Source organism: Antechinus flavipes, chromosome X, assembly GCF_016432865.1.
Source record: "Antechinus flavipes isolate AdamAnt ecotype Samford, QLD, Australia chromosome X, AdamAnt_v2, whole genome shotgun sequence".
Classification (NCBI taxonomy): domain Eukaryota; kingdom Metazoa; phylum Chordata; class Mammalia; order Dasyuromorphia; family Dasyuridae; genus Antechinus; species Antechinus flavipes.
The window spans coordinates 40,148,262-40,162,034 of NC_067404.1; the positions used below are offsets into that span (position 1 = coordinate 40,148,262).

Sequence of the window (13,773 nt, forward strand, 5' to 3'; positions counted from 1 at the left end):
ACAAAAGAAATGAGTGATGGGTGTGTAGATTTAGGAATCATCTTCATGGAGAATACAATGGAACACATGAGAGCTGATAAAATCATGAAGACAGTATAAAGAAAAAAGGAAAATGGCCCAAGACATTTCCCACTTAGTGGGCATATGTTTTGTTTAGTGGAGTGCACCCTCCAAAAAAATACGAATGTAATTCTTACTCACCCTTAAGTATACTCACTCCCTGACCAGAAGCCTTTCCTATAATGTGCTTTAAGCTATGTCTAGAAATCCATATCCCATTCTCAGATATAATTTTTTTATGTAACCAAGGCCTGTGGCTTATGAGGGCTCCAGTTGAGCTGCTGGTGACCCATGGCACCCTGGCCGAAGATGAGAGACAAGGAGGTCTTCAGTTTTTTACCGAAGCCTTTATTACTTACTTTCTCTTACTAGCTTCCTTCTTCAGCTAGTCTTCTTCCTCTTTCTCCTCCTTCTCCTCTTTGTCAAGTTGTTCTAATTCTGGTCTTCCTTTTTCTCAGGTCCTTTTGCTTGATTCCTTCTGAAAGAAATTCCTTCTTGGAAAAACCTCAAGTTTTTCACTTTAATGTCTAACATGTCTCCTTCAACTTGTGTCCATCTTCTCCTGCTTTAATTTCTCAAGTCCCTCCAGATTCCTCCTCCCCAAATTCAATCTGTAATCTTTTTTTTTACAACTCCCTGACTCCTCCAGCTCTCCTTCACAATTCCTTCTGTTTCTTCAGCCCAGTTCCTTCCCCAACTCTTTCTTCACCCCCACCTCAGTGTTTCTCCTTCCAAAGCCAAAAGTGAAATGACCCAAGTTTGAGCCGTGGTTCTATCACTTATTAGCTATATGACATCGGGCTTACCTGAGTCTCAGTTTTCTCATCTGTCAGATTGGGTGGGATAATAATATATACACTACTGCTCTCAGAGTTTCTGTGAAAGAATATTGCATGAAATAACTGTATGGACATATATACATATATTGTATTTAACTTCCACTTTACCATATTTAACATGTATTGGTCAACCTGCCCTCTGGGGGAAGGGGTGGGGGGAAGGAGAGGAAAAGTTGGAACAAAAGGATTTGCAACTGTCAATGCTGAAAAATTATCCCTGCATATGTCTTGTAAATAAAAAGCTATAATAAAAAAGAAAGAATATTGCATGAGATAATGTATGCAAAGTGCTTTATAAACTTCAAAGCACTACAGGTTAGCTGCTTTTTTATTGTAGCATAGAAATAAGGTATTGCCTTAAAAGGCTCTGAGTTCAGGTGAGGGAAAGGTTGCTACTCTGTGGCAGGGAAGGAGAGAAGGTTTCTTAAAGAAGGTGGCATTGGAGCTGAACTTTGAAAAGAACGGGTGATAACTGTGAGCACGATTCATGATGTAGTGATCAGTCTTGATTTGGAAGTTCCCCATCACTCTTTGCTCTTCACTGTCCTTTCCCTCTCATATCTAATCAGGCACAAAAGCCCATCGATTCAACCTCTGGGACATCTTTCCCATCTATCCCCTTCTCTCCTCACAGGGCCATCAATCTATCTCAAGAAGGGAATCAGAGCTGCCCACCCAATGATTAAGGCACTTAGAGCTTGGAGGGGCTCTCCAAGATTCAAGGGAGCTTTTTGTGGTAGGGGCGTTCAAAATTCTGAATCTAAGGTAGCTCCTCCTCCTTGGAAGATTCTCTAAAAGTCCTAAGACTAAAAACCCATCTAGGAACTTGCGACTTTTTTGGTTAATCTCAAACCGAACCAAACCACAATAAGTTTGCTCAGAGTGTGCTGAACTTTCTAGAGGACCAAGACCAGATTTGTCCAAAAGAAAGAAGAGCAGTATTTCTGAGTGAAGAGATAAGCATTTGAAGTGGGCCAGGGTCGCCGGAGATAACTGTCTAGCTGACCATGGCCAGTCAGAGTGCGGGCTTTGCTACTGTTCCCCTCCTCACTGTTGAGTTTCCCCTTAGGCACTCTGAATTTAAGTTTTCAATCAACAACTTCTGCTTTAATGTGACTGGCGGTTAACCCTTCTGTCTTGAAGACATAGGACAATTCTAAGGTCATATAGCTAGGAATACACTCTGTTGTTTCTTTTAGAACTTTGTACACTCTAGCCAATTATAGTAAAGAAAGACACACAACAAAAGAAATAAGTTGAGAAAATACACTATAAATTTTATTAAAGGAAAATACCTAACATAATTAGCATCCCACTGAATAAGGGAAAGTGGGATAAGACATTTTGTTCATCTGTCTTTTAAATAGCTCTCTCGTCTTCTTATATACAGCTTAATACTTCCTCCTTCTGACAAAATATCTGAAAGTAAAAAATTAAGAACATAAAAGAAAAAAGGATTAACAAGAGGAATATCTAAAGATGGTTTTTAGGGGGGGGGCAGTGAACAGAAATTTTTACTTACAAGTTGATGGCCTGGAAAACTGGCATCAGTAAAAGCAGACAGTGTGAAGGAAGGTCTTGTTGCTCTTCTCCTCAAACTCCTGCAAGAGCTCATCGATCTCATTTTCCATATCTTCTGTGAGCTGTATACACTGACAGAGTTCACAAATGAGAAAGGCTCCTAGGATGGCTTCCTCCTGGTCATCTTTTATATCCACATTCACCACATGAACCGGTTGGTAGGTCTCTTGCTCTCTGGAAGTTAGATATTCTACTACCTGGTCATAGACTTTTTCTTCACAGGTAAGGATGAGGTCAAACAAATCTTTGCAATTCTGGAATCGTTCTGGCCCGGGCTTGATCCTCTTGTTTCTGTTCAACATATGCAGAATCCCATTCTGGGTGTAGAGCTTCTTGTCCTTCCTGAGGAGATCATTGTAAATCTGATCATAAGTCGTCTTGAAGTCATAAATATTTGGCTTGTCTGGCGCTGGCCCTGGGAGTTTCACGCGGCTGCCGGACCCAAAGGATCTGACACTGAATCCCCGTTTAAGGAGGATATTGTGGGCCTCCATACTGCGGTTCTGGTTACTGGAGCACACAACCGCCAGTCGAAGTGGCAATAATGGCATGATGGCAGTAGAGCTAGTGGCAACGATGTCAGTACCGACAAGGGATCAACAATCACAGTGAGGATGTGGGAGAGGGCCCCAAGAGTCTCTTTAAGCCCTAGTTACTGCGGGACCTTGAGACGGCAACCACCTCAGCTCGGCAAGTAAAATGGCTTCTGCCCCACCCAACAGACGTCGCAACATAACGTTAAGGGAAAGTTCGTTGACGGGATTACGCCGTCACAGAATCTCCGCGCGCTCTGGAATCTCCCTGCGCCCTGGAATCTCTGCGGACTCTGGAATCTCCACATTCTCTCCAAGCTCTCTGAGCCTTCGTTGATCTCTAGAAGCTTCTGTAGCTTTTCTCAAGTAACTTAAGCCGGGTTCTTTTCTCACTTCTACCTAGCAATCCTTATTTTCCTTCAAATCTCAGTTCAATAACCGTCTTCTTGCTTTTTCTGATCTTCCAAATCCGAGTACCTCCTCCCTGCCTTGTATTTAAATGTTGCCCATATTTCTATGTGTACGAGGCACCTCTCCCAATAAAACGCCCCCCTCTAGGATACAAATTGGTTTTTTTGTCTTCGCCCTTCACTTGCCACAGCAACAAGCACATAATAGGCGGTTGATGATATTTGTAGATTGATTCCAGAGGACTATCAGTGAGACGTTTTTTCTTCTCTCGGCAGAGAGAATAGATACAGAACGAGGGACTTTCTCAAGTATGGCTGATGTGTCACACTTGGCTTTTCTGAACTTTGTTGGAGAGGAGAGGAGGCTCTGCCGTAGTGAATTAGTGGGCTGGCCTCAGAGTCAGGATTACCCGAGTTCGGTTCCCATCTCTGACATACACCGTGTGACCCTGAACAGATGACAACTTTACAGAACTCCAGGTCATTCTTTAAGAGTTGAGGCAACTAGGTGGTGCAGTGGATAGAGCCCCAGCCCTGAAGTCAGGAGGACCCAAGTTCAAATCTGGCCTCAGACACTTAACACTTTCTAGCTGTGTGACCCTGGGCAAGTCATTTAACACCAATTGCCTCAGCAAAAACAAGACTATAAGTTGCAGAACAGGTGCCAATCTTCCTTAGGAGACTTTTCTCATCCCGCGTTCCCTAAAGCAATCCCATGGAATCACAGATCTGATCCAAAAAAAAAAAGAAAAAAAAAAAACCAAACTGAAATAATGGAGAGTCATTGGGAATTTAGTGTGATATTTAATAATAATCACCATGTTTAGTGTTCCACAGCAATCCCAAAAGACTTTGGACAGAAAATGCCATCTGCATCCAGGAAAAAAAAAACTAGGGAGACTGAATGTAAATGAACACATGCCATGTTCACTTCTTTTTCTATTTTGTCTTTATCTCTCTCATGGTTTTTCCCTTTTGCTCTGATTTTTTCTCTCCCGATGTGACTCATAAAGTAATGTGTATTAAAAATAAATACATTTACTAGAAGAAAATAACCATAGCTAACATTTATATCAGACACTCTCCTCAACCCCTTAAAATCACTTTATTCTTATAGCATTAGGAGGTAGGTGCTGAAGGTGAAGCTGACAGTGACTTTCCCAACGATTCCTATCAAAACCTGGTTCCTAGACTAGGCAGCATTGGGATTTTGGGGGGTAGGAGGATTCTCATGGTGTTATTAAGCAGCCCACTGACCATGTAACCGAAGGGAAAGGCTATTCTTTTTGAATCTCTTTGCCCCAACCCTGAGCCTAGGAGGCCATAGACAGAAAGCGCAGCTAATCGAGTGAGAGGCTTCGCAGAATCTCAAAGTTAGGAGGGACCCCAGAAGACATGGAGATGATGGCCTGAATATGCTGAAGAATCATTTATATAACATGAGCTCCAACATGAGCACTCCAGAATCTGCTTGAAATTGTCCATTGATGGGAAACCCACTGCTACTTCTCAAGGCAGCCCATTCCACTTTGATACCCATGTCATTTTTGGGAAGGTTTTCCTTAAATCAAGCTGATATCTACCTCTCTCTCTGACTTCTACCCCATTACTCCTAGTTTCATCCTTTGGGGCAAAGCAGAATGAGTCTAAGCCAAGCATGCCTCACTTAAATCTTCACAAGTACTTGGTGTGGAATTCAAGTGAATTTAATAAAGATTTGTCAAACATCTATTTTGTTAGGATAAGGGGAATACAAAATTTAAACACAAAGCCTCTGCTTTCCTAAAACTTAGTATAGCAGAAAGAAAAACCCCAACATGGGTTTTTGAAGTCCTCCACCCCTCTACCTCGAACACTTACTAGTTGTATGACCGTCAGAAAATCCACTTACTAGTTGTATGACCATCAGAAAATCATTTCACCCCTCTGGACCTCATTTCCTTTATCTATAAAGTGAAGATTTAATACCCAGAGTTGTGAGGGTAAAATGAGGCACTACAGATAAAGTGCTTTGTAAAACCTTTAAAGTGCTAGATAAATATTTCTATGGACCACCAGATCTTCTGTGTCAACAGTTGACTTAACCCTTCAGTTTAGAACCACTGGCCTCTGAGCTGTGTTGAATTGATTAGTGTGTCAACCACGGTAGACACACATAGCTAACTATATAGAGTGTAGATCATGTGAGGTGCCCTGTCTGCTTGTCCACCCTTGCCATCCATCTTACTGCAGTGCCCTTAAACAAATCAGTACTACCATGCTGATTCTGGCAAGGGTCTTACCAACTGACTACTCTATGGTCCCACCTAACTCTTCCTGTGACTTCTCAAGCCACCACCCTCTTGTAAATGTCTCCCCTTAATAGACTTTAGATTGAGCTTGAGAAGGGAAGTGACAGAGTCAGAGGTGTATTGCCATTGTAGGGGTTGATGAGAGTCTGTATAAAGGTAGTGACAGGGGGAAGGCACTGATCTGAGAAGACTTGACAAATGATTCAATGGGGGGGCCAGAGTCCCTTAGAGCAAGGACTACCTTTTCCTTTCTGTATTCCCAAAGTTTAGCACAGTGCTTGGCACACAGCAAGTACTTAAGAAATTCACTTCATTCATTTAACTGTTCTTATTATTTTCCTTCAGTTCTAGAGCTATGATTCTGTGATCTTCTGGTCTTTGAAGACCCCACAGAACAATATATTCTTATACATCAGAATTTTGTAAACAAAATCCTAATTGTAATATATTTAGTGAGTCTTTTATTGTTTGAACTGCCACCCAGAAGTATCCATGGAGTAAATTCAAATTTCTCCCTCCATACTATTTTCTGATCGGCAACTGCTTTTCCCGGACTCCATATACAACAATCCCCTATTAACTGATTGTTCAACAAAGTCCCAACCAATAGCCACTTTGCTCACTCCTCCCTTCCCCAGTTTGGAACTAAGTTGTTCTCAGAGTTGCATCAATCTGCTCCCCATGTCCCCACTCACCAACCCGGGAACTTTCCAGCCCACAGCATCTGACCCTTGGCCACCCCTCACCTTTGTGTGTTGTCTTCTCCAGTGGAATGTAAGCTCTTTCAGGGCAAGGATCAACATTGCTTATAGCCCTTGAAACAAAATAAACATTTAATAAATGCTTTTTTATTCATTCACTCATTCAGTATGGCATGTTGTAAAATAAAGAAACTTTTTGTAATAGTTTCTATACAATGGCTCTCAGATTGCTTTTCCCCAGTTCTGATTTCCCTCCTGAGCTCCAGCTTTGCATCACCAGTTGTCTACTGGTCATTTTAAACAGGTTGTCCAAGTCAACCTATCCAAAACAGAGCTCCTCCAAACCTCTCCCTTTTCAGAACTGCCCTATTACTTCTTCCAGTCACCCATCTTTTGTAGTCTGTGTCATCCTCAATTGTTTTTCCTCATTCAAACCACAGAGCCGATCAGTTATCAAATCTTGCCATTTCTTTCTCTAGAACATCTCTTACATACACATCCTTGTCTATTTAATGACATAACTATTACCCTAGTTCAAATTTTTATCACATCATAAATCGACTAGTGCTATAGCCTGCATTTAATGAGACTCCCTCCTATTTCCTTCGAATAACTTCAAAAGTGATTTTCCTAACTTGACAACTGACTCTTGAGAAGTTTCTTTAGTGAGTAATGATGAACTGATTGTCCATCTTTGTCTTCTTAATGATTAAATCATGTGACTGCTTTTTAAAAACATGACATCTTATTGTTTAAAATATTAGTACCTGGGTCTGTATCCCAAGAGATTAAAAAAACAAAAAGAAAAAGGATTTATGTGTACAAAAATATTTTTGGCAGCTCTTTTAGAGGTGGCAGAGAATTGGAAATTGAGAGGATGTCCATCAGTTGAAGAATGACTAAACAAGTTGTTGGAATACTATTGCGCTTTAAGAAATGATGAGCAAAGTGCTCTCAGAAAAACCTGGGAAGATTTAAATGAGCTGATGCAAAATGAAATGAGCAGAACCAGGAGAACATTGTATATAGTGACAGCAATATTATATGATGATCTACTTTGAATGACTTAGCTATTCTCAGGAATACAATGATCTAAGACAATTCTGTAGAACTTATATGATGAAAGATGTTGTCCATCCCCAGAGAAAGAACTGGTAGAGCCTGAATACAGATCAAAGATACTTTTTCTTTGCTTACTTTATTTTTCTTGGGTTTTTTCCCATATTTTCTTTCACAGAATTACTTATGTGGGAATGTGTTTTGTGTGACTACACATGTATAAGCTGTGTCAAATCGCTTGCCTTCTCAGTGGAGGGGAGGGAGGAAGGGGATTTGGAATTTAGAATTTGAAAAAAAAAAGAATGTTAAAATTCTTTTTACGTGTAATTGGGAAAAATAAAATATTTAATAAGAAAAATAAAATAAAATATTAATACCTAAATATTAATCTTAAAAGTAGGTGCTGCAATAACAGCAAGATTGTGTGATGATAATCAACTATGGCCACCTTAGATCTTCTAAGCAATTTAGTAATCCAAGACAATTCCCATCCAGAGAAAAAACTATGAAGACTGAGTATGGATCAAAGCACACTCTTTTCACTGTTCTTTTGTTTGTTTGTTTGTTTTTTTACAGTTTTTCCCATTTGTTTTGATTTTTCTTTCACTCTAGGACTGATATGGAAATATGTTTAAAATTATTATACATGTATAACCTATATCAGAGAGCTTGCTCTCTTGGGGAATGGGGGAGGAAAGGAAGGGAGGAGAAAAAAATTGGAACTCACAATTTTGCAAAAGTGAATGTTGAAAACTATCTTGACATGTAATTGAAAAAAAAGAAAATACTATGAAGTGAAAAAAATTTAATGTTATGTAAAAGTAGGAGGTGTGCCAGGTTACCAAGTAGACTAAAGATTGCCTCACACCCTGTCTTGTTTTCTTTCAATATGTAACAAATTGAATTTTTTCCTTTTAACAACCCCTCCTACTTTTGTGGGACTTCTCCCCAGCATTAAGATTGTTGCTGTGATACCAAAACAGCCCATAAGAATTGCATGTAAAGAGAGTATATGTTGTGTAAACTAAATAAAATATCGTGCTGAATTTTTTACTCTGAATTGGTTATAAATCTAATCATACATTTGAAAAAGTCTAATTCAAGTGAAAGAAAAATAAAATTTACTGACATTAAAAATAAAGTACCTGAGTTCAAATCCAACCTCAGACATTTACTGTGTCCCTAAATCACTTAACCTTGATTGCCTTCCCCCCAAAAAAATTAACCAAAAAAAAACACCAAAGTGTTTTTCATAAAGCATGTGTCTGACCCTGCCATATCTCCACTACTCACCTTTAGAATCAAATACCCTATAAACTCTTCTCTTTGATATTTAAAGTTCTTCATAATCTTTCTCCTTTCTATTTTTTCAGCATCAACACATTGTTCTCTGCCAAACACCCCATGTTCTACATATACTGACCTACTGTTGGAAGATGCTTTTGTGTTTGTATTAGAAAGAAAACCAGACCTGAGTAGGAAGTAGGGGGTAGAAGAAGACCTGAATCCCAGTCCTAGATCCAATAGCTGCATGACATTTTCCATTTCTGAGACTGATACTAATATTTCTGATATCAGTCTCAAAGGCCTGATATAAGAAAAGTGCTTGTTAAAACTTATAGCATTGTACTATAAATGTGAATTCTTCTTATTCTTAGTTATAAAAAAAAACCAAAAGAAATCATCTTGCCTGCAGCTGTCACTCCCCACTAAAGGGGTTGGAAGAGACCTTTTATATCCCAATCCAGCCCCTCCTTTTGCTGAAGCAAGGACTGAAATCTAGAGAGATTAAGGGTCTTGTCCAAATTCACACAGATGAAAGCAACAGTATTGGTATATGAAATCAAATGTTTTCTTTCCAGATATAGTGCTTTCTGCCTCTCTAAGGTGATTACCTGCATGCGAATTTATACAGGAGTCATCATTACCATCTTTTCCTCATAACAACTCTGAGAAGTAAAATTAGTTTACAGATGAGGAAACTGGGGCAAATAGCGGTTCAATCATATAGCTAATAAGTGTCTGAGGCAGAATTTCAACTCAGGTCTTCCTGACTCCCAATCCAGTACAGTATTCTGTGGTTTTCATAGCCCTCTTGTGATTGGGCATTTGGTCCATTCTATTTGACCCGCTCCGTGAGCAGGAATGTGTATGACTTGGGCCTTAGTCTAGTGGTACTAATATACAAGAGCCCACTCTTCAGTTTTCATCGTGCCTGCAAATTCACCTGCAAATTTTACAAATCTAGAGCTTGAGGCAGCATTTTGTTGATTGCCTGGACTGGAGAAAATCTTGGAGAATGTTAATAATGCTGAACAGTTATCTGCACACCCCTGCTTCAGTTCCTCCTAACACCCACCTCGGAGCATTTGTTGTCAGTTTTCCTGAGTTGCCTTCCAAATGTGGGAGTTTTTTTCATTCTTTTTAAAAAATTTCCCTACTTAGTAGTATTTTATTTTTTGATTCATTTTTGTAAAATTTTGAGTTTCGATTTTTTTCCTCCCTCTCACCCCTCCCCAGTATAGCAATCAATCTGATATAGGTTCTATTTGTACAATAAGCATACTTCTACATTAGTCATATTGTGAAAGAATCAGAACAAAAGGGAAAAACCATGAGAAAGCAAAAAAATACAAATAGTATGCTTTGATCTTCATTCACTTTCCATAGTTCTTTCTCTGGATATGGATGGTATTTTTTATCCCAAGTCTATTGGGATTGTCCTAGATCACTGTATTACCTTGAAGAGCTGTCTATCATAGCTGATCATTCTACAATGTTCCAGTTTTGCTCACTTCACTCTGCATCAGTTCACGTAAGTCTCATTTGTAAAAGCCATGTCCCAAGCCTGGAATGCACTCCATCCTCATTTCTGTTGACCATCATTCTTCAAGACTCCCTTCAGATACCATTGTCTCCCTGAAGCATTTTCCCATTCTCCCTCTTCTTCCTCCAGCCTTTTTCCTTTCCTCATTTAAATTACCCTGTATTGACTTCTGTGCTTCACAAATGCTTTGTTGATCTTTTTATCATGAGCAAAAATAAAGTGGCTCCCATTTCTGTAGAGCTTTGAAGCTTAGTTAATACTTCCTTACAACTAGCCCCATCACTTGGGCAGTGTGTAAATATTTTAGAGGAAATAAGTCAAATGACTTGCCTAGGGTCACACAGCTAGTTGGCCTGAGGTCCAGTTCCCCTGCTTCCAGGCTTTCTGCCATCTCCAGTATATACCATACTGTCTTTCTCATGATATTTCCAACTCTGCTCTATGAATTTTCTTGTCATTTGAGGGAAGAAATGTGTTTTGCTAATGAGCATGAGGGATCACGAGTAAATGCTCAAATGCTCTTGAAAATGCTGTTTTCATCCCTAGCAGTATGCCATATAGTCAGTCATCCCACCTATGTAAAATCAATTGATGTAATATAACTTCTAGGGAAGAGAGCAACAATTTTAAGGTCCCCTGACCTTAGGGGGCTTCTGTTCTATAATCTGTCAATGATTCGAAATCTTCTGGATTTGGAATCTATGATACTGAGGCCCCCTGATCTAAAAATGCTATTGTCCTATCAGTGATTAGAAAAGTCCTCAGGCCTCGGAATGTAATATTTCTTCCCTTAGACGTTAGGGAAGATATGTTAGTGATCCTGAGCCTATTGTTCTAACAATCTGTCTGTCATCATTTCAAGTCTCCCGGCCTTAGAACAGTCCTACAAACATTACTGTTTGTAATGTGATGATCACTGGAAACCACTCCTTGGTTCTTCCCCTAGTCCATAAAATCAGCATGTCAATGAATGTGAACAACTGGACAAAGGTGTCTCCTTGCTTCTGTTTCTTTGTTAAACTCTCTTGGAATTTAGACCGCATCAATTGGCATTACAATTACAATAAACTTTGCTCCTTGACTTGAATACAGGTTCAAGCCTGCAAATTCTTTTAAGACACTCCGTGACAGGTCTGTGACCCCAACCTTTTGGGGTCCGTTCCCAACTTCAACATAATCATAGAAAAGAAATGAAATAAAAGGCATTTTCACAGTGGAAGTAAAAGGGGAAAGGTAACAGCTTTGCAGACCGCACACAGACCGAACAAGACGTGCTTGTTCCTGATAGTCAGGTCTTGTCTTTGTGCCTGTTTTTGGACTTGGAATCAGACCATTCCTAGCTGCCAGTTAAGCATTTTAATTTTGACTATTGTCAAAGCTTGGAATGGTCTGATTCCAAGTCCAGTGGCTTCTCCACTAAAAAAAGAAACCCAATGTTGGAAAAATGGATTTGCCAGCAGAGGAGCTAGGTTTCAACTGACTCTGTCACTTACTATTTGTGTGATTTTTAGCAAATCACAGGACCTCTCTGGGCCTCAGTTTCCCCAACTGTAAGATGAAGGGGTTGAACCCAAATACTTTTAATGTTATCTTTGGTTCTAAATCTATAATCCCATCATCCTATACTCTATTGTGACAATGTCCACTAGGGTTTCTAAACAAGCACAGCATGATATATGTATCACTAATCTAGGGGTCAAGAAAATCTGGGTTCAAATCTTTCTTTTTGAGACTCCGTGCTAGTGAGGAAGTCATCTAATCTCTATGTTCCTCAAATAACTGCCTAAGCCTTGGTTATTTCCTAGCTGTGTGACTTCAGGCCAATCACTTAACCTCTGGGGCCTCAGTTTCCTCAACCGTAGAATGGGGAAATTGGACTGGAAGATCTCCGAGGTCTCTTCCTGCTCTAGAGCTAGGATCTTGTCATCTACTAAATCAATGATGGCTTGCTACCTGGGAGTTTCAAATAGCCTTTGGAATGGCTCACTCGGCAGGGTTTCCCAGGCAAGGTGATCTGTGTGTTCATCCATATTTCCTGCTTGCTCCTTTACCCTCTATCAGATTCCCAACAATAGGAAGCTGGGGAGAAGGAACAAGTGCTGGAATCTTCACTTGAGTTATTAGCATCTTGATGCTTCCTGTCACCTCCTCAGTAAGTTCTCAGGCCTTTGGGCCACAGTAGATCAGTCTGACAAAACCCCGTGATTCTGCTCTGACTCTGTGTTCTGGTTTCCTTTAAGACTCGGCTCAGATTCCACCTTCTGCAAGAGGCTATTCCTAGTCATACCGTCTTTCCTTAGAGATTACTTCCCATTGAAACTAGGCCTAGTGCCTCACTAGAATGTGAGCTTCTCAAAGGCAGGAGCTGTTTTCCCCCCATTCTTTGTATCCCTATCACAGTTAGTGCCTAATAAATGCTGACAAACTAATATGTGTTCAATAGAAGTGCCTTCTGGGTGCCATCTCCTCCCCATCCCCACTGGGCCCTCCCCAGATCCTCCCCACTTAAAAGTGTTCTCTCTTTCCAAATTGTCCTTGAGTACTTGCCAGGATCTCTCCTTTGCCCTCCATCGCTTCCTATGTTGTATTAAGACTTATCGGTATACTTGTAATTCCCTATCACCCTGCTTCTCCATGTGAAAGAGAATGTAATGTCTCCTTGAGGAAAGCGACTTCATCATTTTTCATCTTTCCTTCCCTTGTGCCCTGCATACAGAAGATGCTTAATAACCAAGAGGATGAAGGGATTCAAAAGCACATCTTCTTATAAGGAGCTGGGGATGTTTAGCCTGCAGAAGAAGAGACTTAAGGGGGACATGATCACTGTCTTCAGATATCAGAAGGGCTGCCATGTGGAAAAGGGAGTCGATTTCTTATTGCGTATAAGCTTCTGAGTGCAATACTAGTACAAATGGGCAGAAGTCATAACGAAGTAGATTGGAGTTCAATAAAAGGAAGCATTAACAATTAGAACCTTCCGTCAATGAAATGGACTGTTCGGCACCAGCACTGGAGCTGTCCCTTGTTGAGAATGTTAAAAGGATGTTGATTAATCCACTTGTCAGGGGTGAGGGGAGATTAGATCATCTCTTAGAGCCCTCCCCACCTCAGATTCTTCTAATCTGAGAAATTAATCCATGCTAAGTACTTTTTAGTGGCTACCCTGGCAATAATCCCATGCCTACCATTCGCATATTCTGACAGATGCCTTTTGGATGCACAGAACTTTAATTTAAAGTGATCATTCTAATAGCGGGGATTTCAGATTGGAGTCAGGTAGGGAAGGAGGAGAGAAGGAGAACTTCAGGGCAGATGGACCCTTGTGGAACCTTTCTTATCACACAAGAACAGCTATCTACTCCACCATTAGGTAAAGAGCGTCACGATTCCTAGTACCTTGGGCACAAATAGACCTGACCTTTACTTTTCCTTATAGCAAGTTAGGACAGTCAAACATCCAAGATCTGTGATC

General features: G+C 40.3%; 1 protein-coding gene across 1 annotated transcript; it reads right to left on the reverse strand.

The window, feature by feature from the left end:
- Positions 1-2,151: 2,151 nt before the first annotated feature.
- Positions 2,152-3,155, reverse strand: LOC127542912 (RNA polymerase II subunit A C-terminal domain phosphatase SSU72-like). The gene is made up of 2 exons (XM_051968821.1): positions 2,422-3,155; positions 2,152-2,318 (listed from the first exon to the last, which is right to left on the reverse strand). The coding sequence occupies exon 1, from the start codon at positions 3,029-3,031 to the stop codon at positions 2,447-2,449; it is 585 nt and encodes a 194-aa protein (XP_051824781.1). The 5' UTR covers positions 3,032-3,155; the 3' UTR covers positions 2,152-2,318; positions 2,422-2,446.
- Positions 3,156-13,773: the final 10,618 nt, after the last annotated feature.

Bases quoted from the DNA above. Each gene is read 5' to 3' on its own strand.
- LOC127542912 (XM_051968821.1), bottom strand. From the start codon at position 3,031: ATGCCATTATTGCCACTTCGACTGGCGGTTGTGTGCTCCAGTAACCAG.